Source organism: Camarhynchus parvulus, chromosome 10, assembly GCF_901933205.1.
Source record: "Camarhynchus parvulus chromosome 10, STF_HiC, whole genome shotgun sequence".
NCBI classification, from domain to species: domain Eukaryota; kingdom Metazoa; phylum Chordata; class Aves; order Passeriformes; family Thraupidae; genus Camarhynchus; species Camarhynchus parvulus.
In genome coordinates, this window is record NC_044580.1 from 1128787 (window position 1) to 1153373 (window position 24587).

At 36.7% G+C, this 24587-nt stretch overlaps 1 protein-coding gene across 3 annotated transcripts in view; it reads right to left on the reverse strand.

Moving 5' to 3' along the window:
- The window catches only part of VPS13C (vacuolar protein sorting 13 homolog C), a 76430-nt gene that overhangs the window by 37438 nt on the left and 14405 nt on the right, over positions 1 to 24587 (reverse strand). For 2 of the 3 annotated variants that reach the window (XM_030954989.1, XM_030954988.1), the window contains 34 exons: positions 23774 to 23880; positions 22963 to 23134; positions 22443 to 22505; positions 21703 to 21838; positions 21058 to 21152; positions 20307 to 20449; positions 18941 to 19137; positions 18665 to 18778; positions 18181 to 18317; positions 17360 to 17486; positions 16642 to 16759; positions 16179 to 16308; positions 15810 to 15888; positions 14952 to 15091; positions 14257 to 14410; positions 13778 to 13854; positions 13542 to 13601; positions 12066 to 12219; positions 11793 to 11909; positions 10697 to 10800; positions 10232 to 10399; positions 9194 to 9498; positions 8806 to 8953; positions 8021 to 8129; positions 7444 to 7577; positions 6991 to 7147; positions 6258 to 6337; positions 5401 to 5460; positions 4154 to 4319; positions 3057 to 3173; positions 2432 to 2535; positions 1848 to 2015; positions 1128 to 1432; positions 605 to 749 (listed from right to left, as the gene is read on the reverse strand). In XM_030954989.1, coding sequence (XP_030810849.1) covers positions 605 to 749; positions 1128 to 1432; positions 1848 to 2015; positions 2432 to 2535; positions 3057 to 3173; positions 4154 to 4319; positions 5401 to 5460; positions 6258 to 6337; positions 6991 to 7147; positions 7444 to 7577; positions 8021 to 8129; positions 8806 to 8953; positions 9194 to 9498; positions 10232 to 10399; positions 10697 to 10800; positions 11793 to 11909; positions 12066 to 12219; positions 13542 to 13601; positions 13778 to 13854; positions 14257 to 14410; positions 14952 to 15091; positions 15810 to 15888; positions 16179 to 16308; positions 16642 to 16759; positions 17360 to 17486; positions 18181 to 18317; positions 18665 to 18778; positions 18941 to 19137; positions 20307 to 20449; positions 21058 to 21152; positions 21703 to 21838; positions 22443 to 22505; positions 22963 to 23134; positions 23774 to 23880 — 4590 coding nt within the window. Of the gene's footprint in view, positions 1 to 604; positions 750 to 1127; positions 1433 to 1847; positions 2016 to 2431; positions 2536 to 3056; positions 3174 to 4153; positions 4320 to 5400; positions 5461 to 6257; positions 6338 to 6990; positions 7148 to 7443; positions 7578 to 8020; positions 8130 to 8805; positions 8954 to 9193; positions 9499 to 10231; positions 10400 to 10696; positions 10801 to 11792; positions 11910 to 12065; positions 12220 to 13541; positions 13602 to 13777; positions 13855 to 14256; positions 14411 to 14951; positions 15092 to 15809; positions 15889 to 16178; positions 16309 to 16641; positions 16760 to 17359; positions 17487 to 18180; positions 18318 to 18664; positions 18781 to 18940; positions 19138 to 20306; positions 20450 to 21057; positions 21153 to 21702; positions 21839 to 22442; positions 22506 to 22962; positions 23135 to 23773; positions 23881 to 24587 lie in introns of those variants that run through there. The other variant, XM_030954987.1, reaches the window with a different exon arrangement.

Below are 24587 nucleotides of genomic sequence, written 5' to 3' on the forward strand. Positions count from 1 at the left end.
ACTCCTTTAAATCTCTTATTTCTCTGTGCTTCACCAGTGTGACAATTGGCCACAGCACAGATACAGGAATGAACAAGTAAAAGGGCTCAGGAACAAGGAAAAGGTGCCCCAGTTTAGTTTTACCCATTAAAATCCACATGGTTAAGGCAGGAAAAGAAAAATAGAGCTCTCCTTCTGCAAAGATCATTTTAAATTGTTGTGTATTAGAGATAACCTTTTCATTCCTAATATACCTACTAAGCATTCAAATAACCTGAATGTTATAGATTAAACAATTTGAATTGTCAAATTTTGTTTTTAAATGGTAACTCAACAAATAACCTCAATGATTTTACTGCCTGTTGAGTCCATGGATAGCTCCAACGGACGTCCAGAAAAATAAAACCACGTTTTATTCCATTTGCATGCAGCTACACCAAAAACTATTCATTATACAGTATCAAAACTCCAACAAATCCATGAACTGGATGATCCAGCTGGAAGTCTTTCAACATACTGCAAAGGACACTGACTGAAATGAGTTTACAAGCTCCTTAACTAAGCTGACGACTATTCTGAGAATCTGTGTAACTTTTGATATAATTTTAATTACTCATGATATTACCTGCATTGGTTTTAGGTCTCCTTTGATACCAATTGTTGGGCATTTATGATACCATGCTGCTGCTAAATTTCTCTGGACCAGTAAAGTCAAACTCACAGGACGCAGAATTTCAGAATCTGGTTGTGAATCTGTGGATATAATGCACCTAAAAAAAGACAATGGAAGTAACAGAGGAAAATTGTTGACTAGTTGCAGAAGACCAAATAATACCATATTAATCTAGCAAAATTACAGCCATCATTAATTCAAGAATAAGCAAATAGGCACTTACACCCTTGTATGCACTCCAGATGAACTCAAGTTACCAGGCTATCATTGCTCTCTTTCCAAGAAGCTTTAGAGATTGTAGACCTGTGACTCTAACTAAAAGCACTCCTAAACTTAGCTTGGCAAGGTTTTTTGCTTGGTTTTAGCATGTTCTCATTGCCTTCCATGTACAAATAAGAGAAGAATGCTGCATACAGAACATGGGCACTTTTCCTTTACAAAGACACTTCAACTCAGGGAACAGCTCCCTATTTACCTTGATAATTTCAAGTGAGTCAGCTGCACATCCATGTTGTCAATGACTGGAGGAAGAGGAGATTCATCTGAAGACACCAGCTTGAATTCATTCTGAACTCTGATTAAGCCAAGATCAGCTACCAAAGCATTACACGAAGCTGAAGATTCAGGGACAACTATGACTGGAGCTTTCAAGTTGACGTCCATTAGGAGGCGGAAGCTCTTTTTAGCAAAGTCCTTCATGCTGGAAGCAGCCATTTCTGCTGCCTGCACAGTGACTGCAGTCAGGGCTTCTTGTGCTGCTTGGAAATTGTTTAGGAAGTTCTATTCACAGGTAGGGAAAAAAAGTAAAAGTTCCATGAAAACAAAAAAGCTTCTCAAAGGCAACGTCCAGGCAAAATGTAAATTTAACAAAAATTAACACCTGTGGTTTAAATATGAAATTGCTAATTCAACCACACTTGTTTCAAAAGAGAAAAATGTTAAAATCATGAATAAGCTTAAACATTATTTAACTGTGTAATTTTTAAGATATTATGAAAGCTATCAGCTCCATTCATTACTTCTGTCACCAATCTTCTGTAAAGCAGTGCAACTTAAGTGGTAACTCTAACGCAAAATACTTTATGTGCTTGCACATCAGCTCACCACCAGGTACAGGGCAAAATGAGCTGATTGCATTTCATCTCATTAAAAAGAACTTTGAATGTCAAGAAAAGAACTTCAACTAATGTCTTACCAAGAGAGACATGAAGAACTTATGCAGGTAAATTATTTGGATGCAGCCCACTTTGAGAGACATTTTACCATCCACCCTTGACATATCAGCATAGGCTTCCCCTGCAGTGGCATCTGGATAAAGTGACATGTGAAATCTAAACACTTCATCTCCCATTATGGAGACAGCCTAGAAGATTAAGTCCACATAGTTAATACTACCAGGTATTTATGAAACAACAAATATTTCCCCAAAAAGATCCACAGCAACTTAGCAGCAGTACTTGGACACATGGTAGGCACAAAAGGAAACAGAATCACCTATTTTATAGTACAAGCCTCTTCTCACTTGATTATCTATAGCCCATTTTATATTTAACCCCTGCTCCTCAGAATTAAACATACCAGTGCAAACATAACTAAAAAGAACATTAATTGGAAGAATGTTTTGCTTCTCTGAGGGGAAGGAAATTAACCAATACATTTTGCTTAGTATTACATCGTACATTGCATTCTGTTACACAGCAAATTAAACTACAGTGCTGTCACTAAATCACTTGAAAAACTGGGTCTCTTCAGCTGTTTACAATCTGCTCAACACATTACCTTTTTATGGATTGTTTTTGGATCAACATTTGTAATTACAATGTCCTCAAGCCTGGAGAACACTTTAATCTCTTTAGGCTTCATAGCCACAGATGCATCCATTCCTGAATGAAACAAAAGAAGGAAGGAAATAAACGCAGTTCAACAAATTTCTAAGTAAACACTTCTGCTAAAAAACAAACAAACCCCTGAATTATTTACTATTGAATATAAAGGATAATAACAGCTTAGAATCCAGCTTTCTCCTATGTAATAACGAATGCTAAGCCTGAGAGAGAGGTCAGGGCCTTACTGCACATGAGAAAGTTGCCAACATAACTTGATTGTAAGAGTAGAGTACAATTCCCCAACACTATCTAGGATCGAGCTATTAAAAAATGGAAGTCTGGTATCTAAAACATAGTGCCTTCACTTCTTTTAATTTTACTACACTTCCAAATCGTCTTCATTTTCTGAGTCCAACATTTTTTTCCTTGCAGATCATTTCACACAACCAAAATATATTTCAACAAATGTTAGAGACACCTGCAGTGCACACTCTGGCCTTTTAGAAGTGAAGGGAGGGAAACAGCATTTTTCTGGCTACAGCCAGCTTCATCTAATATTTAAATAAAAACCACCTTACCTTGTATTCTAATATCTGCAATTCTACAGGTCTGATCACACACTGTAATACTGAATGCATTTAGCTTTGCAGTGAGCTTTAATTCAGAGACATCATCATGGGCTGCATCACCAGCCACTGCACAGGAAACACAAGAGACATACAAGGAGTTCAAATATTACAAGCCCACTGTTTAAACAAATATTAGACTAGTAGTTTTGTAAATATATGAACTATTCAAAAGTAACCTGTAGTCATTCCCTAAAATATATGATAATCCTTAGTTAAAATGTGAAAAAAGTCATTTATTCAAAGTTTCCTTCACGCACACAAACTGTCACCAATCAACACAGGCAAAAAGCCATCAAGATGTCTTTTCTCCTCATTAATACCTAGTTTTCATGCATTAGTTGCTGAGTGCAGTATACACTACATTATTAGAAACATGTCTCATCACATGAGAAGTGCTCCTCTCTGTGTCAAGTAGCAAAGCCAATTTAGGCATGTTAACTGCAGCAACACTGTACAATCAGAAAATATAACAGCCACTGTGCTCAATCCCAATAGTTTTAGAATTAGAAAACCTTGAATTTCACAAGCAACACTACAAGCACAAGAATCAACAACACAGGACCTGACAAAATATTCAGGAGCTTCCACGCAAAAACTCTTCCTTTTTCAAGGTTACAAGACCCATACTTAAAATAAACACACCATCCCTTCAGTTCAGAACTCCTCTTTGCTTCCCCAGAGCAGTATTTATTTTCAGCAATGTAAGCACTCTTTAGAGCTCTCAGATTGCAAAGCTACATGGTTGTGACACTAAACCTTTGGAAAGGCTGCACACTGCAACATCATTTATTCAACTTTCATTATGAAAATCAGACCACCACCCAGGGAAAAGTTATATTGAGTAAGGAGAATTTGTAAAATTAAGCAACAGGAAAAATGTCTGCTTATGTTTTTTTAATAAGATTATTTTCTCCCCATTTACAGTTGTGCATGCTTTGTTTTCCACCAAATAGACTGCAATGCTGTAATTGGAAATAATATCCTGTGAAACTGAAGATGAGATGCTGTTAAACAACAGAAGTACAGCCTGTGTAATGTGACACTACCTGGTCTAAGAGTGCTTCCTTTTTCCTGTTCTTTCATGTGAGGCTTGTGCTCTGATGATTTCTCAGTACTGGGAAGACCACCTGATGGAACACTGAAGGTGAGGAAACTCATGATGGAAAGCAAAGCCTCTGTGTGAAGCACTATATTCAAACAGGAAAAGATGACCTAAAAGGAAGGCAAGGAGACAAAGTCATATTGTGATTTAGTAGCAGTTTATACCCTAACAACTCAGAGCTGCTGTCACAGAACCAAGGAAAAAAGCCTCTTGCTCAATTTCACAAGTATCTGACTCTCTTCTATCTCCATCCCCTTCAACTTCACAAGCTCCAGAACAGATGAGGGAGCTAGGGAAGAGAAGCTTACAGCAGCTACAGAGGAACTGTGCCAATCTAAAAACTGATGCCTCACGTGGTTATGCCTTTTCAGGACACTCTCTTTAGTTCTGCTGCATTTCACTGATCGCATCGCATTCAGCACTCTGGTTGACAACTTCAGAACCACATGTGAAGATGTTTTAGGAGATATGGTACAACAACAACAAAAAAAACCCCAGTAAGATTCAAAATTTGCAATCAGAACAGGGAGTATGTGAGCAGCAACTACTCCTGCCAGTGTTGCTGAGTGAAACCCAGCATCAGTCACTTATTCCACACAAGGCCCCCAAGAAGCTGCTTGACCCACCATTGCTGTTTTGAAGGAAACATTTCCAAAGCACAATGACATGCTTACTTCAGAAGTCACTGAAGCCATGGAAAATCACTCATGAATAGCTGCTTTCAGGAGAACTAAAAGGACTAATTGCACTCAAGACCCCTGAGAATGCTACTTGGATATTCCAGCTCACATCTCAATTTCACTGTTACTGTTACAAGCTCAGAAACACAAGGCCCTGGTTTATCTCTCTGCCAAGTGTACGGCTCCAGAAACAAAGCACACGCTAAAGGCCTCAGTTAAAATTCATAAGGACATTTTTCTAACTAGCAAAAAATGTATAGTTTTTAGTTTAAATTCATTATTACAAACAATACCTCAGTCAATAAATAAATCTTTTTTTTCCACCTGGATTTGTCTTTGACGTAGTTAAATATAAAGCAGTAGGTTTTAATGATGAGAGTCAGGACTTTGGTTTTGGGTTGGTTTTGTTCTCTTTTTTTCCTCTTCAATGAGAAGAAAAAAGGGAGTAACTAACACAGCTGCTATGATTCAAAAAGCTTAAAAAAACAAATTAAGTACATCCAGTACTTACATTGATGTTTTGCTTGGTGCTTTGGTAAGTAGTAACAAAGTCTGGTCCATCAGGATCAGCCTAAAAGGAAAAAACAAAAGAAAAGGGACACAGTCAGTCTCTATTGAATTAGCCAATAATTAATTATGAATAATTTTATTAACTGAATTGCTTGAATTTAGCCTCACACAAAGTTTTTTCCAATTTCAAAAGAAAACAAAGGAAAGTGATGAAGCCTGAACAAACAAGTTTTCAGATGATGCATAAGCAAGATAACCAGAATGAGTTATTCACAATGCTCTGCTCAGGGACATTTCATAGCATATATTTTGTGAAAATTCAACTGGCTACTTACAAAACTTTGTCTCATCTAGAATCTACTTAAACTGGATCCATTTATGCTTAATCCTTTGCCAGTACAAATTAATCTATTTTTCACTATATAAATGATGCCAGTCCAGATAAGAGCATTGAGGAGCCCACTGGTTCTACAACCTATCAGGCTCCCAAGTATTCATGCAATTTTTAAAGGCTTTTTTAAGCTAGCTACATATCACTCTCCAAATGCCAGTTTTATCACCTGTAGGGCCACTCTTCACTTGCACAAAGACCATCACACCTGTTAAGTTTCACACAGGTGCCCATTTGTGCTGTACACATAGAACACAAACAAATATTTGTCTTGACAGTGATTTCAGTAATAGCACTGACTTATGAAGCAAGAGCTACATGGAAGCAGTGGAGAATTAAATGAAATATTAAACTGAAAAACAGCTATATAGGAGAAGACCTGGGTAAGTTTTAGATACAAATCTACAGGCTAAGTATGGAAGCCTTACTTTCCTCCCCATGTAATTTTACTGAAAATGTATTGAAACCTTAATATATTCCATTTTCAAAAGATGTTCATCTCTTTCACTTGAGGAATTAAGAATGCAAAGAGGATCTCCTTTTGAGTCTGCAAACAAAGAAATAAAAATGTAAAGTGTTTCCACAAGCTTTACTCCACCTATGCAATGCCTCCATGCTAGATCTCTATTACATACTAATTAAATACTATTCTTGCTGAAATAGTGAAAGTAAACAGCTATTTTCACTGAGAAGCTACACATGAAGCATTATTTTGTGAAATGCTATATTCACTTCACTTTAAATTAAACTAGTAAAAATTAACTTATCTTGCTCTTGAAGCAAGACTTAAAATTCAAGTTCTTTGCATTCCTACCTTCATGTTTTCATACTGAAAACCTTACTTTTCTACTTCAGATAAATGGTTATTTTACTTATCACTTCACTGTCACTTTGAATTGTTACCTGACCAAAGCATTTCCAGTGCTGCCAGAACTGTTCATAAAGCACAGAATCAGAAGCTCATCAAAACCCACTGAACAGCTGGAATACTTCTCAGGAACACTCCTGCTCAAAGTACTCAACTCACTCAAATACATTAACTCTAGCAATGGCAGTAAAACTTGGTATCAGCTAAAACAGATTAATTCTATCTAAATTACCCTTTCCCTCCCCTCATTATTGGTTACTATATGTTATCCTCTGGCTATAAATCCAGTTGCACGCACTCTACGGATTGTATCAGTTCCCTAGAAAACTTACCATGTATTTCAGTGCATCTCATTGTAATTCTCTTCAGATATGCTGCTGCAGCCAATTCATGATTTCTAATTTTGGTTTTGGTCCCAAGCTGTAGCACAGTTAGAATATGTAACGGATATCTCTCCTTCTGAACCTGCTTCATCAAGGTTATTACAACCTTGAATATGGAAAGGGAAAGAAGTTTAGTATTTCAGTGAAGCTGTTCAGACACAGCAGGCAGTTATAAACAGGCTAAATGTGAAACTTAATATTAGTCTAGATATTTTGCATTTTTATAAATAGACCCTATAAGACCAATGTGCTAAAGATTTCCCCAGACCCCTGCTCTCTTCCTCTTGTTTGTTTTCTCTTATTTGCCAAGTCAAACTGTTAAAATGGACTTTATAGCCCACTACTTCTAAGAAACATGCGTACAGGGCTCAGACTGAATAAGTTGTACAGATGGATACATACCTCTTTGATTTCAAAATTAAGGAGCATATTGATTACATCTTCATTTAATGTTATTTGTCTCTTTTCAGACAGCATTCCTTCTGAAACACTCTTATCCTGTATCAAAACTGATCTCTCCAGTTCTTTCATTTTACCTGGAACATTCAATATATTACTTAACTTTTGAAACTACCATCATTTGTTTAGCTCAAGAAACACATCCAATTCTTTTATTCATTTGGATGGATTACATTCACCTAAGATAAGCTAATAACATTTCCATAAGCAGAGCCTTTAAATTCAGAGCATGAAAGGGAAATAGAAACATGTTCTGGCAATAAGATGACTCTGACATCTCAATGCCTTGCTAGTTCCTTGACAACTTAGCTAACACAATTACCAAATTTTGTCTTGTAATGTTACCAATTTTTTTAAGTATCAAATATGAACACTGTCCTTGCAAAATTAAAGAGTTTATCAATTAGACTCAGCTTATTCCCATACACTCAGATCTAAACTTCCTTTCCAGAAAATAAATGCTTTTTCTTACTCCTGAAAGCAAACACACTTAGTATTCACAACAAATTCCATCTCTGACCTTCCTTTTGCAGCACTGATTTTGCATCCTTTTGAGTTTCTTCCGCTTCACCCAGGTTTTCAGTCAACACTTTGAGACAGACATTCAAATCCTCTTGACTTAACACAACCTAAAAAGTTGCAGATCACAATTCTCAGGAAAAACACATTGTTCCTTGAACTTACCACCTGCTAACAAAGCAGAACAATGTTTCCTGGCAAGAAGAATGCTTATTTACAGCTATTTTGCCAGCAGAATCATCCCTTCAATAAGAAAATTAAATTCTTATTGGAAAAGTCTGAGGAGATTAAAGGTTTTGACCTCCAGTGCTGTATCAGTATACATTGTAGCATTTAATGTACCTATCCTTTTAATACATTCCCGTCAGTGACATGCCCCTCCATGATATTTTCATTTCAGTTTCACCTGAGATGTCCCTGGTACTTTCTTTCACAGTACATAAAATGCCACAACAAACTCAAGGGTGATGGGAAGATAGGAAGCTGGAGTTACTAGAGCAATGTTTGCATTAATTTAAACTCCTCTCAAGAAGATTCTGTTTCTAAAGAAGAAAAGAATTCTTGCTTCACTTCAAAGAATTCTTGCACAGAGAACTGGTCACAAAACCATTTATGTGATCCTCTCAAACCACTACATTCACCTAGGTGGGGCTAAATTCTATTTCTTTGCTGAAATCCACCCCACACCTACTAGAAATTAGCAGCTTGTTGCCCCTTTGTGCCCAGAAATAACATTAAGGGCTGCTCTCACAGTAAGTATTATCACCACCTTCTCACAAGACTTACATTCATTGTATCCAGATACCCTGTGACCTCCAACACTGGTAACTTGTGAAACCAAGCTGCAGAGAGATTTCGTTTCACAGATAGGCTTAAATTAATAGGGTGAAGTATCTGAATATCTGGATGTGTCAAATCTGTCTCCAAAGTGATCCTTGAAACACAGAAAGGAAGAAAAGAGAACAGTTGGAAAGTTGGAAGTCACATGTTAGATTTTTGAAAATCTTAAAATCTCAAATGCAGCACCAAACACTTTCCTAAGCAGAACAGTTTCTGATTTTATTACTGATCTAACTGCTCTAAGATAAAAGGCATTTAAATACCAAATATGTGACACTAGGACATGGTTTCTAGGCAAGAACATTCATGTTCTACAGAGTATTAATCACTGTACCTCGATAGCTTCAGCTTCGTCAGCTGCACATCCATTTTGTCAATGACTGGAGGGAGTGAACTGCCCTCTGAGGACACCAAGACAAACTGGTTCTGAACCTTAATCAAGCCCAGATCTATTACTATTGCACTGGGGGAAATGGAGGACTGGGGGATAACTATAACTGGTGCTTTCAAGTGAATGTCCATCGCAAGCCGGAAACTCCTTTGGGCCAGGTCTTTCACACTGGTAGCAGCCTTCTCTGCAGCTTGGACTGTAGCAGCACTCAGCGTCTCCTTGGCTGTCTGGAAGTTGTTCAAGAAGGTCTAGAAAAGCAGTTGAAGAGAATGGAGAAATGTCTGTAAATAGTTTTTACTCGAGGTCACTTTTCCATTTTTCACCATCATCCACCAATTATGCTGCCTACATCAATGGGAGTTGAATTTTTCACAGAAAAGACAACTGAGTGCCTTCTGTCATAACCTCTAATAGAGGGCCAAAGAAGTACTAACCAGTGCAATCCACTTATTCTAAATTCATCTCTATTTTTCCTTCTTTCCTTAGCTCATTAGCTTTTAGGGACATAAATTTGAAAGCTCCTCTCGCCCTCCCTGAATAGTATTGAATTCCTATTAAAGAACCTATACTGGTGCTTTATTGACAAAGCTATCATTAGTGTACTCAGACACACTGATATTTACACTGGTTAATCTGCAGGCATCATGACACCCACCTTGCAGGAAGATTTTCCTCTAGTGTTAGCTCTGACATGTCTGCAATGAACTCAGAATTTTGCTAGGAGTGGAAAGGGCAGCAAACATAAAACCCCCAAACTACCTCAATAGCACCAAGTTCTTCTCTATTTCCAAAACTGAGGGTGGGAAGTGACTCAATTGAAATTTAAATCAGTTACTAACCAAACTTTTTAATAGTACATAGAAAAAATTAAACCCATCCCTTCTCTTTCAGGAAATGAAACCTAACACTTGTACTGAGAGCACCGCCCAGAAGACTAATCTGAGAATGCTGCAGAAAGACAGAAAGGGAAATAAGACTTACCAGGAGAGAAATGAGAAATTTGTGAAGGTACACCAGCTGGATGCAGCCCACTTTCAAACATACAGAACCATCCACTTTTGACATGTCAGTGTAGGCTTCTCCCTCAGTAGCGTGAGGATTTAATGTCAGATTGAAACTGAAAACTTCATCTCCCACTATAGACACAGCCTAGAAAGAGAAACAGCACCCACCAGCCATCAGCAGCTTCTACAGAGGTAATGACACAAAGAACTAAAGATACCATCACCCTATCAGATTACAAGTTAGATTGCTAGTTTTCCTAATCCTTTCAGACATCCATTCTTGTAAAACGAAAATTTTTCCTTATGATGTACCTTATTTGAAAATACTTGTTCACGACAAATCAAATACTTTTAGAAGAGTGGAATGTGTATTACATTTCACTTTTATACACATCAAACTAACCAAGAATCAAGTAAAAGTTAAAATCTTGTAGTTGAGTACTTTTTTATGAAGGGTCCTTGAATCAACATCTGTGACAACTATGTCCTTAAGTCGGGCAAAGAATACAGTTTGGCTTGGTTGAAGGCAAAGAGATGAGTCAAGACCTGCAAAGTACAAAAACAGAAACAGAGTCTTGCACAGCAGAACGAACAGTTATTTTCAGGGTGGGGACACCAGCAGAGGAAGTGAGGAAAAGTTATTAAGTTACTTTCAGAATGACTGTACTACAGCTTCAACCAAAACCAAATAAAAATAGATGTAATACAAATACTGTCTCAATATCAATCATCTCTGGAAATAACTGAGCTACTATTCACAGAAAAATAATCCATCCTCCACTTCTTAATAAGCAAGCTATTGAGTGAATGCATTTCAAGCTATTGAGTGAGTGCACTGAGATTTTCTATCAGGAAAGATGTTACTATACTGAACTATTTGAATCCAATATTTTGCATACATAATCTTGTATGAATACATTATATGATTTAGAGATGGGCACAAGCAAAAGACTTTATGAACTGTAGTACTAATCTCGCATATCACACATTCCTAAATATTCATGAGAGTGTTAGCAACTATGAGGATGGCAGTTAAAGTCAGACAAAAGTGAAACTCCCCAAAGAATTATTGATAGCCCTTCCAAGGGGTAAAACCAATCAAGAAAACAAAACCAAAACAAGGAACCCAAACAAATTCCTAGGGTTAAAAACTAAAGAAAACATTTTGAAGGGGTTTTCTTATCCTACATCATAATTTATCCTAAATAACTTTACAGTATACCATAAAATATCTTAGTACAACATGAGAAACACTTAGTACAACATGAAAAGCCATAATCAAACTCCCTCAAAGGATGAACCTAATTATTTGAGTAATAACATAGCACATCTTTCTAGCTGGAGGCCAAAACATTACGACAGACTTGAAGGCTGACTTTAAAAACAAGACAACAAGCCATTCTTGCACAGATAACAATAAATAAACAAATAAATCAAAACAGATGCTTCATATTTATGCCTTATTTTTAGTCCAATGATTAGCAATTGCTTTGAAACTAAATTACCAGAGCAGTTACTTCTAATAAAGAAGTTAATACCTTGTATCTTGATCTCTGCAATGTTCTTTTTTTCATCACAAATATTTAAGCAGAAGGCATCCAGTTTGGCAAAAAGCTTGAAGTCAAACACATCCTTATCCTTGGAAGGTTTAGACACTAGAAATAAGAGAAGGTGGGATTTTCAAGGCACCTATGACTCATATTTTCACTTTCATCTTTATTTCTACAAAGCTAATCACATTTCTCTGGATTTGCTTTGCCAGTATGCAACACATCCTTCTAGAACCATCATTTGGATAATCACAACTGTACCTTTCTTCAATCTGGAGTCATCTTCTTGCTTTTTTTCTTTGGATGATGTCTCCCCACTTCTTTCACTGCCTGATGGACTAACAGCTGTTAGAAAACTGACAGCAGACATAAGGGCCTCTGTGTGCAACAGGAGGTTCAGTGATGAAAAAGTGACCTGTTGAAAACATGAGAGTCCATATGATCAAACAGATACTTAAAGGTATCAGAGTCAGACTGAGGTGCAGAAGTACCCAGTGCAACAGAACCATTCCCTAGAAACAGAGAAGCTGCATGTGTGCCCAGCAACAGATCATAAAGGGAAAAGCTTTCTGTAAAGCAGAATGGGGATAAGCTTAGAAAATAAGGGAACCTAGCAAGAACCCAGCTCTTACAGCTGTAACTGCTAACCTGTAACCTCCACAGTACAAAAAAAAGTGATGCAAAATTAATTTTGTCAAACACAGCCTTGGGCTTGAATGCTCCTGCAATAACAGTAGTACAGCAGGTGGCTCACATGTAGATATTTAGAATATGGGTATTCCTCAAAAAATCCACTAAGGAGTCTAAAAGGTAAGTAAGTGCCTGCTGTATAGTTTAAAAAAAGTTGTCCACTTGAATGGGCTTGAAACTGGAAGTAGAGCCCAAATGCAATTCTTCCAGGCACAGAAGTGCCACTGAAGAGCTGCAAGGCAACAGCAGCTCCAGATGATGTACAGAAAATTGAGTTCTCTTGACATTAGCACTAGCCCATGTATGTATGAAGACAGGTAACTCAGCAGCACTGGAGTATTAGAACTCTCATCTCCTGCTGCAGCTTCAGGAACTGCTTTTTGGCAAAAACATTTCAGTAATTAAAGCTCTCAGATGAAATCTATAGATACTTTAAAACTATTACATAACAAGTGAAATATTTCAGTCTTCATACTAAAATAAGGCAGGTAAAATAATGCCATAGAGGTATAAAGAGGAGAAATAACCTATTACAAAAAACACCATCCTTTCAAGATCATCTATTTCAAGAATGCCTCAAGCCACTCTTTTTCTTTAGACTAAAATCTGCCTCAGAAATACACCATTAGTAAAATAAAAGAATCATAGTCAGACATGGATTTAGACTCCTTACAAAAGACAGCCAACAGAGTGCTGAATATGTGGCACTCACAACACAGATTATTTAACATTGAAAGTGAAAGACTTTGTGACTCCACTGTAGTTTCCCACACTGGGCCCCTAAATGTCATGATCCCTGATGCATGAGAAGGTGCATTCTTACAGTAGCTTGAATTTCATCCACATGAGCTAGACAGACACTTTTTCAACAGTTCAACAGACAAACATTCTGCTCTAAAGTGGTATAAAAATTTTTAAGGACATTTTAACTCTTGAAATCTCCTACTGGAAGGCAGGAAAACAGGAAAGCAAACAAGTCTTATTAATTCCCCTGTTCTGAGCAAGCAAACCAAAATAAAATAAGCAATAAAATCTGTAAATACTCACTTGAATCATCTGTTCAGTGTTGTTAAAAATTGTCTGAAACTGCGGCCCATTTCTGTCAGCCTGAAAATAATGATTTGCATGATGTTTAATATTAATTTCAACCAGTCACTGTTCTCTTCAGAAGATACAAAATAATCCAACTAGCTCTGAATAGCAGGTTTAGGACTAAATATAGACTATATATTAAGAATATGTACAAATGCCTCAAAAATAATTTTTAAAAGCTTTGTGTATACCTTGACATATTCCACCTTCAGAAGGTCTAATCCAGGCTTGTCTGAGGAACTAATTAGATGAATGGGTGCTTTTTTACCTGTAAAACACCACATGAGATAAACAAGAATTAGGATCATTTCTGTTCTTTCATAGAACCAAACAATTTGTGCCTTGAAGGTAGGGATTAACTTTCAGTACCATTTGCTAAAATACATTGCACCACCAAATATGAGTCACTGGTTTCTCTTTGCTAAATCCAAAATGGCAAATCCCTTCTCCACCCAAAGACTGAGCTCTGAGCCATTTATTTATCCCATTAGCATTATGGTGAGAGTCCAGAGCTTATCAATTCTATCAGTGGCACAAGCACTGCAATGGACAGCTGCAGATTAACTAGGAAACTGGAACAATATTTGCATTTCAGAGAGCACAAGGCACAGGAGAGCTCCAACTAATTGCTACACACACACAAGTCCACTTCTCTGCCACTGCTTATTACCTCCAATTCCATAGTAATCCAAGCTTATTTTCTTCAAATAAGATACAGCTGCTAAATTGTAGGTTTTGACAGTAGCTTCTGTCCCAAGATGCATTACATCAAATACAAGTACTGTTTCCTCAATTTTCTTTTGTCTGGTGAGTTCTACTAAAACCTGGATGAACAAGAAATGTAGTTATGCCATCTTTTCACATGCAGTATTCTCACCATTCAAACCAACAACAAAAGTGCAAGATTAATGCCCTCCCTGCTTTGTCAGAAGCACTGTTTTTATTACAGATTTTAGAGTATATAATAGAAAGGAGAAGTGATTGATGGTGAAAGATATAAATACAAAAAATATTTGGGGATTTTCTCTTTGCAAGAGACCTGCCTGGGACTGAGTTTGTTTCTCTAGTGCAAAATTCCCACTTCTGACCCCCTAGTTATGAGTTGGTACTAATTTTTTCTAGTAAAAATACTCCAATAAGGGACTTCTTTCTTTTTTTTTTAATACATCTGTGTGTATGCATCATGTTTTATTTATATGCATCCCATACAGACAAGAAATATCTCATATGCATAGAAATATGCATGTGTATACATGAAGGTTTTGTATGGTGATTATGTTTCTGCATCTAGAGAATACTGGTGAAAGAATATTAGAAATTTTTGAAGCATTCTTTAGGCAGGGGAAAACAGAATTAGAGACTTACTTCTTTAATTTCAAACTTGAGGTGAAGATCTGTCAGTTCCTCCTGAGCAGGCTCCTCTTTTCTTATTTCTTCTCCTTTAATTACTGAACTGTCAGTTGGTTCAGAGCTTTCCTCAAAATCAAAATATTCTTCTTCAGAGTCTAGAGAAGCAAAATTACTTTGTCAGTAAACTTTTTCCAGAAAAAGGGCTAAATATCCCACTCTCTCTTTTCCATTCCAATTGCATTTTTAACAGCATGATCACTTTAAATCAAACTTGATAAAATAAACTTTAGATCTATACTGCTCTCTTACCCACTGAATGAGAAGTGAACAAAATTAAAGCCCCATTAAAGACAGCACTAGATTCTAAAGGCATCATTAGACTTTCAAGAACACATAAGAAAGTAATAATAAGGGAAGCTCCAGTAAACAAGTGTCCAGGTTCCACCATAGGAAATTTTTCCCTAGAACAACCATGAAAATAAATGCTCAAATTCAGAGTCAAAACAGTAATTTCTCAGTAATGTGTTATTCTAGTTCTGCCTTTTCAGAAAAGGGAGAGCTTTGCTAATACAAAACAGTCAGAACAACCTAATATAGTTAGTATTTACAGTTCACTCATTTGAACGGGTTGCTTATGCATAATATTAATTTTTTTTTAAGAAGTGGGTTTACTTTTCAGAAAAAGCAAGTTTATTCATCTGAGGTAACACCAGCATCTTAATCAAATCTCCTTAGGTGTTTGAGGGTAGATCTGACCCACCCTGCTCATCTCTGCTGTCCTTACATGTTCTAACATCAATAACAGATGTAAATATCAGCTATCCCCTAAGTTATGGCTGCTACCTTTACAAAGACCCATCTGTAGCTTCTTACCTGACACCATTTCTGCTAACAACTGGGGTGTATTAAGCAACCCTTTACCAACAACAGGAATTGTGGGAATAGCTGGTACCTGGAGGGAAAGAAAAGAGCAAAATAACCAACACAGTATTTTAAAGTTCATATAACTTGGTATGTTCATATTTTCTAGTGATGATGAATGTTCCACAAGGTTTTCCCCACATTCTTTGGCAAGGTCAACTCTGCCAATACTTATATTGAAACCAGCAGAACAATGACAAAGGCTCCACCATGGCTTGAGGAAGCCCAGAACGTTCTGATGGTAAGTCAATAAAGACACTAATGATGTTTTTTTATTTGTTTGGGGTTTTTTTAAGTTTTTTTTAGTTGTAGTCAGCTTACCTTTGTGCTTGGAACTGACATAGGTGACTTCTGAGGCAGTGGAATGCTATCAATCAGATCAGAGATTGCCTTGATTTTCTGGTCAGAGAGTCTGACGTGCACCAAAGGAAGTCCTCCTGACACTTTAAACCTTTTTTAAAAAAAGCAACTGATTAAACTCCTACACAAAAGGTACCAATTCTTCATTTACATCTTAACAATATGGATACTCCTCTATAGAGATCACATTACAGTAAAGCCTGGGATTCTGCATTAAAACAGGACTTGGACTTAAGCAGTAGTTAGTAACCAGGAAAGGCTTCAGAGAATCACTACCCAAAAAAAAGATTTTGCCAACAGTAGTAACTTATTTCAGTTTCTTAGTTAATAGCTTCAAATTACAAAGTGCAAATGAACCTTTAGGGAAAACACTTCTCTAAGTACAAAGTAATTCTAAATGAGTCTTTTAAACATTAATATATACTTTGCCATCCTGGAATCTCTTTCCACCATTGATTTTGCCAACTGTACATGGATATCCATAGGCTGCAAAATGTGCAAAGTTGATGGGTGTTCAAAACGAGCCTTCTTCCAGTCTTCACCTGAAAATGTCCAGTAAATTTAGATTTTAAAAAATATCACTTGCTAATTGCTTTAATTAAGGCATCATTAAAGTAATCAAATGGCATCACTAGGAGGGTAAAAAAAACAACTTAAGAAACCTAAAACAACTTAGGTGAAGTATTTTAAAAGCTTTTAATCCCATTTGTGAGCACTACTACCTCAGCAGCACTACACCCAATTCTACACTGAAAGATGTATCTACATTGACCCCTAGAAAAACAAATGGACAGACAGATAAAAGATAGAAGAGCAACCTAGCATTCTTTTGATTACACAAACTTAAGTGAAGAACTAAGGCAGATTTTAGCTGTGCTTTTCCTGTGTAAGATGGAAAACACAATAGCTCTTTTCATTTACATTCATTGCTACCATTAAAGTGATGCACAGGTCCAAACAAAAAATGAGCAGAAACTAACCAACTTTTTCAAAGTTTGGCACCCAACATGTATTATAACCCATCTTTTCATTAACTACTGATTTTAGTTTGTCTTTCTTTCTTTAAAAAACATATTTATTTATTACAGGTAAGTAGCCTTTGACAATCTTTTGCATAAACAGCAGCTATGTTGTTCTGTTACCTGTTCTTCCAAAAAGAAGTTGCACATTTTTAATTTTCACATCAAATTTGTCATAAGCCTTGTCCATAATCTCCTCTAAAGATGAAAAGTTAGAAGCTTCACTACTGCCTTGATTTATGCTGTTCAGCTAAACACACAAACAAAATAAAAGTTAAGTCTTTAAAACAAACATGTGCTATTCATTCTAGTGAAGATGAAAAGATGATTCATAGGGGTTAATAATTGACATTTGGACTCTTACAGAGAAAGCTTAAGTCACTTCACACTTCACTTATTCTTGCTAAGTAGATTTTTTTGTTGTTACTGCTATCAATCCACTTAATTCAAGCTATTCAAAATAGTTTTTTCAATAATCTATAATTTTACTTATGGAATACAACTAAAATAAATATTTAATCAGTCATTAAATCAAGTTAAATGATTGCAATCCTTCCATTTTAGAGAAACAATTGATTTTCAAACTTCAAGAGAAAAATTATCTTCACTTTTATTAATAAAAGGCTATAATTTTACAAAAAAGGAAACAAAAGTTTATGTATTCTGCTAAAGAAATGAAAGATACTAAATGATAAGGTATTGCAATCATGATTATAACATGAACATATTTCCTGGGGAGGATTAGTACAAGTACATCAAAGATACCCTAACACCTCTGATCAAACTGCTGACCCCAATCTATTTGGTTAGAAATATGCTAAGTTAAAAATACATTGGCACAGATGATCACCCTGCCTTCTGAAAGGAAGATGCTTCCAGATGACAGCTATGTAAAAAGAGAATATTTGCTTCTCCTGAGGTTATCAGAGATGTCATTTATATACCTGAAATGTACCAAAGTCCAAAATCAGCAAATCTGAATTTTCATGGTAGAAACCAGTCCGTGGAACCACCAGGTAGGAAGGTTTCAGATTAATCTTCAAGTCCAGGACTTTCCTCATTTCAATAATATGAGCTAATCCTTAAAGGAAAAGGAAAGGCCATGGAAATGTCAATGTGAAACAACTGTGACAGTCAGCTTATAAAGAGATGTTATCTGAAAGATAAAGCCTCTTGAATCAAGACTTTCATAGCATTCTACTGATTTCTTACTAAACTCAATGCTCCTTCCCACAAAACATTCACTAAATCTCCAAGCAATGAAGTGAGAAGTAATTAACTGCATCCCAGCTGAAATGTGGGCACCAACTCAAGGAAAAATCCCAATCCCACCATTTGGTCATCAATCAAAACATAAGCCAAGTGTTTGGGTAATCACATGGAAACAATTTAAGGGTTTGCCTTCACTGAGATTTCTTACTATCTTACCTGTAGCAGTTCTTTCCTTGATTTCCTCCAGTTTCATCAATGTGGCTGTTGTTAATCTTTCAAGATCCATTCCCTTACTTGTCTGAAAGAATTCTACCATTGCATTTATTGTTTCTCTTAAAAAAAAAAGAAAAAAAATAAAAGACAAGAATTAGCATTATATGGCATTACACATATAAGTCACTCAACAAAAACTCAAAATCAGATCTGGATAGAGCCAAGAGAGTAAGAGCAGAGAAAGAGGACGCAGAAACACCTGAGAGTTTTGGTTACTACTCACTGCATCATATTTTACTTCCACAGGTTGTGATTCAATAGTAAGGCTCTGGTCAGCTGTGCTGTCCTCTGGGTTAACATCAAACTCAATCTTAAGCAGAGAAGATTTGCTGTCCCCTATGGAAGCCACAAGAGATGGCACAATGTTTTCTTGTCTCAGGCCTGTCACATACCAATTTTCAAGCTTTGCTTCAACCCTAAAGAAAATGAATAGTAAAAAATATTTAACTGGGGAAGGGTTAGACTCAATTGCAAGAGAAAAGAAAGGCAGAATATTTATGTTACATAAATAAAAAGTGTAGGAACGTTTACTACTGTGTATGGATGTAAAAAGCAGTCACAGACTTCTTTTGGTGCAAATGGGAATTCTGTACTGAGAACTGCCCTGATAACAGTGTCAAGTGGAGCCTGTAGGAAAACACCTTTGAAGAAAGCCATTGAACACCACCAAACCACACCAACTTCACTCATCCTTAGAAGTACTTATTACATCAGAAACTGATTTTCAGGTCCTGTGCCTCCATTAAAATCCCTGACTTTGGGAGGCAATATATTTGGCCATAATCAGTGGCATATGCCTGGCTCTGTTGAGATAACTGAACTAAATTTTTTTTCAGAAACATAACACTTGTAAGACTATCTGTTCTACTGCTTCAGTCTCAACAACTAAATTTTATGGCATGTATTTATGTAAAATAATGCCAAAGCTCTTTGTTTCTGTGCAGCATTCAAGGTGCACCTTGAAAATTCCCCAGAATGGTTTTCAGCAAAAATATTTCAAGTGTCAGTGGCTGAGCTGGTGATCTTATGCATGAAGCCTGAACTGAAGGAACTGCAAATGAAAGCAAAAAGTGCACAGATTCATTTTCCAGACATGGCAATCCTATTCATTGACTGTGTAATCCAATAATCGTTGTTCACTATTTCTGGTGTGCCCTTTCCTAAAACACAGGAAGGTCTCAGTATCTTATGCTCAGGCCGATTTTCCAACTAAAGCACAAACACACAATTTTTCATTTCTTAGGCAGTGAATAACACATTCACTAGCTTGGCTGGAGTGTGTTTGCCACACCATCTCCCATGGCTTAGCTATCACTTCCCAAAAGTCATATTCAGCACTTCAACACTTATATTCAAGAACAAGGTTGCCATTGTTCATGAAAACCAGCAGACAGCATTCCCTTCTTCCTTCCATTCTATGTTATTCACCAAATTATATTATTTACAACAGAGTACAATTACAGAATGCCAACAAATTTACAAGGCAGTGTACAACAAGCACTACCCAAGAAAAGTTAAGAAGCTGGGGAGTGGGGTGAGGAGGGGCAGAGATGTTTCTACAAAAAGAAAATACCAATCCAATTACTTAATGGCTTGTGCTCCTGGGCGTTGTGATATTTTGGTACTCAGATCAATTATCTGCACTTTTAGAGTTTCTGCCACATTCTTGTCTTCTTTAATTGTAAGAGAAGTGCTTAACAGCTTCAGTGTCACAACATGGGCAACATACTAGTGAGAAAAACAGAGGAAACTGAAATTAATCATCTCAATAAGAAAAAAAATTTCAGAACTCCTCATTTTAACAAACTAAAATGTGTCTAACTTTTTCCCGTCAACTAAGATTAGACACTCATCTCTATGCAGAAAGCAAAGTACAGATTCTGTACTTTATTCAGTGTTTACCAATCATTTCTTTAACATAAAACAGTGTAGTTCAACAAAGGCAGAGCAAATATAGTTTCACTCTTTTCAGCATTAAGGGAATTTTTTAAACCCTGAAGCAAGCATAGCTAAACTACATTCAGTAAAGGACTCACTAGATCAACCAAAATCATTATGATCCCATTAAATAACTACATTTCAGAAGACATAGCTTGTATGTCTTTATTGTTCTTACTGCTAAATGTCAAGTCTTGGCCTTCCCAAGAGAGGGTTCTGACTGCTCAATATATGTACCATTTTATTACTACATAAATCAGCAACTTCAGAAGGATCAAATAATATTTCCTACTGGAATTTGAAGCCTTCACATTTCTTCAGGATGATGAGAGAGCTGAAGGCATCTTTCATTTGTTTTGTGTGGTTTGTTTTTTTAAACCATCCCATAGGGTGCTTACCTGCTTAGGTAATGAAAGGTGATGGGAGCTGTCACTATATCCAATGGCAGTATACAGTTTAGCTTTCTCCTCTGGTGTCATTAGTTCATCAAGAGCTAAAAACCAAAAACCCACATAATTTGCACCTTAGTAAATAACAATTACCCCTTTTCTTCACAATTGCCTCCTACTACTTCAGCTGTGGTGATGCATTCCATTGATTCTTCATACTGCACTAAATTCCAGATTGCAAAATAATTCACACAAGAGTTTTCATATATGGTGGTACAGATGTAGCACAGGAATCAATTTAATTTTTATTACAAAACCATCCATAGCCCCTCATGATGAAAACAGATTTCCGGAATTTTAGTAGATCAAACCTCTGATCAAAACAGCAAATCACCAGAAACAGACTATTCCAATTGTTGCAAATTATCACTATAGCTGTAAGTGCCAGATTTTTCTCCTCACCAAGGTTCTGAAAAGCTTATGGCCAATTTAGAAGAATGCCTTATTTGCCAGCTCAATATTCAGTAAGAGGTGCCATGAAATGCACTGTTTGTGCCATACCCTCTCCTGCACAGTTGGAAGCAAAAATACTGTTTTCTTTTTAATGTATAAGAAGATGTAAAATCTCCCTAGTGCATTACAATCTACACTTACTTTCAGGTACGAGTGATTCTTCATCTTCTTTAATCCTAGATTCTCTTTTACCCCAGAAACCACTAAACCATCCTCCACTTTTCTTTTCTGCTTCAGCGCTCTTCTTCTTCAGTAGCTTTTGTCCTGATCTTATTGTCTACAAGCCAAAAATTAAAACAAATTGGACAAAACACATGATTTATAGTATTACTCTTTTTCTGTAAATAATCCATGTATGTGTGCATGTTGAACATGCATTTAACTGAGGGACAGCAACACCACATCACAAGGAATTAATAGATCTTTGACTCAGCAGACAGAGCCAAAAAGAGGACCAGGGTGAGGGACGTGTCTCTGTCTATCTGTGCACGCACAGACACAAGCATGCCTTATTTTTACTTTGGACAGTTGTTCCTACACATTTCACCAGCATTTAGACTACAAAATGGTAGGAACCATACAAAAAGACAGTATTTAAGAGAGTACAAAAAGCATTTACATTCCTAAATCTAGTAGATTTCTTAACCTAGTAATAACAAACCTGAGGACCAATCTTGTACCATTTAAAACTTTTGAACTTGTTTTTGAACTGGTTTCCAGCTTGGAAATCACTTTACTCTTGTCCTGGAAGGATAGGAAACTTGTCTTCCAACCTACCTATGCTATCATACACATTAGCACAATGTTTTTAAAAATACTATCATGACAAAACCATCCTATTTGAAGTGTTACAATATTACTGAACAGAAAAGACTCCTTACCTCAACTTGTGCTTGTTGTCTTGCTAAGACTGTATTGAAGACGTCAAGTTTTCTTTCTAGGTCCTACAAAAATGCATTATCAAATTATTTGCTGATAAAACACATTTAGGAAAGGCTCTCCACTATAAATTTTCTACCAGCTCCTTCATACTTACATTCCAATTGATTTCTAGCTCTGCTCATTTCTAACACAGGTATATCCCACCCCCAGCTGCAAAGTTCACTAGAAGTTAAAATCAATGTTAGGCAGTCTAGATTAGATTAGATTACTCTTGCTGTTAATTAAAAGTATCCATGCTCACTAATCCTCAACCAAAGATAGATTGTTTTTAATGGCACTTTACTAGTATTTTATTTTGTTTTCCACAATAGGTTACACAGAACTTCAGATTAAGAAGGTTTTTCACAGACCTCTTGTGTTCTTGTAAAACCATCAACCTGGATTACTCTCAATTATGTCTAAAAAATTATTTCATAGAGGGACTAAAACATAATTCCTCCAAAGAGAAAAGACTCATACCTGGATTTGCCTCTGTGTTTCTTCTGACAGTTTACTCTGTGTGAGCTTGTTCTTGTACACATTTTTGTAACTCTTCAGAAGCTGCCTGTGCTGTTTTATGTTACTCCATGACCACATTCGAGTACATCTTCTGATGTGAACTTCCAGAACACTGTTACCTGCATATTTCCACCTATAATAATTTTTTCTTAGTGAACAATTTCCATTTCATTTATGCACTACAACTTACAGGTTGCAGAGGTAGTTTATTAGTATGCAAACACTTTGCTCACCACTTGTGATTTGAATAACTTGGCTTATAAAAATTTCAATGTTCTCAACATCACTTTCGAAAAATGGACAGAGGGCTTACATTTAATGAGTAAGAGCTACAAACCTTCATTATTGACTTCTGCACACTTGCAAATTTGGGCTGTTACAGCACTAGGTGCACTTAAGTACTTTGATAATCAGCATCAGTTAGTACTTTGAAAAAAGCCAACAGAAAGTGTATCAGTTCAAATCTACAGCTAACACACGTTTCCCTCGTATAACATTTGCCAAGTTTTTTCTTTAGCCTTTCTAAAATTGCATTTTAACCTCTAGTGAGAGTATTGGCATTTTGTTCAAGTTTTGGGGACTTCAGCTTTGCAAGTGAGATTTTCATCAACTGGATCTTTTATCACTTTAATCTAAGGGCTAAGCAAAGCTCTGTGGAAGTTACATCAGCATATGATCTAGTTTTAAAACTACTTTTAATCACAAAGGAGAAGGAAGAGACTGGAGAAGACTCCAGCATCTCCCAAAGAATGCATGAATGTACACAGCTTACCATTCCCTGGCATTTTTATGGAGAGGTACATTTGGCCGAAATCTTCTGTAGGGTGCATTGCGAACCATGTAATCTATGGACTCCAGCAGGTCTATCATGCTGAGGTACTAAACACAGGAAAAAGTTTCTTAGCAAAGTTCAGGTTTTATTTGCAGGCACTGCTCCAACTGCATGTATACCATGGCCTTCACATTCCTCAAACTACACAGAAATTTAAGTCGATGCATTTTCATTAGTACCTCAAAGTGGACTGACTGCACCCATTCTTCTCAAAGAACACCACTTTGAAGCCCTGCTTCCCTCCAAGAACAATAGTTTGTAGTTTTACTAGCCTCCTCAGCACAACCTCCCAGGCTTTGTCAAACCAACTTTTCTGTTTGTCAATGCAGTTGCCCTCATTTCAGAGCTGCATTTACATTCGTGCACCTTACTGGTACAGTTCTGAACTCTATACATATATATACATTTAGACATGAGTAAGAGCTAAAAAGCTCTTTAGCCAACTAACTGCAAGTTATCTCTCAATAAATGAGAACACAAAATTTCTGGGGAGCCATCTAAATTACTTCCTTGATACTTCAGCAGGCTTTGTTGCCAAAGCCAGCACAGTCCATTCATTCCCACCCTTGCTCGTACTTTGGCATCTCCACAGTTCTAACACTGGATTATAATTTAATAAGATAAGGGCTCTCCAGGTGAAAAGAATGCTGCTGGAAGGGCTGAATACAGATCAGATGGTTCCCAGAGGGTCCACAGGTAAGAGTGTCAGAGTACAAGAATCACAAGGAAGAGATGGTTACACAGAGGGGAAAAG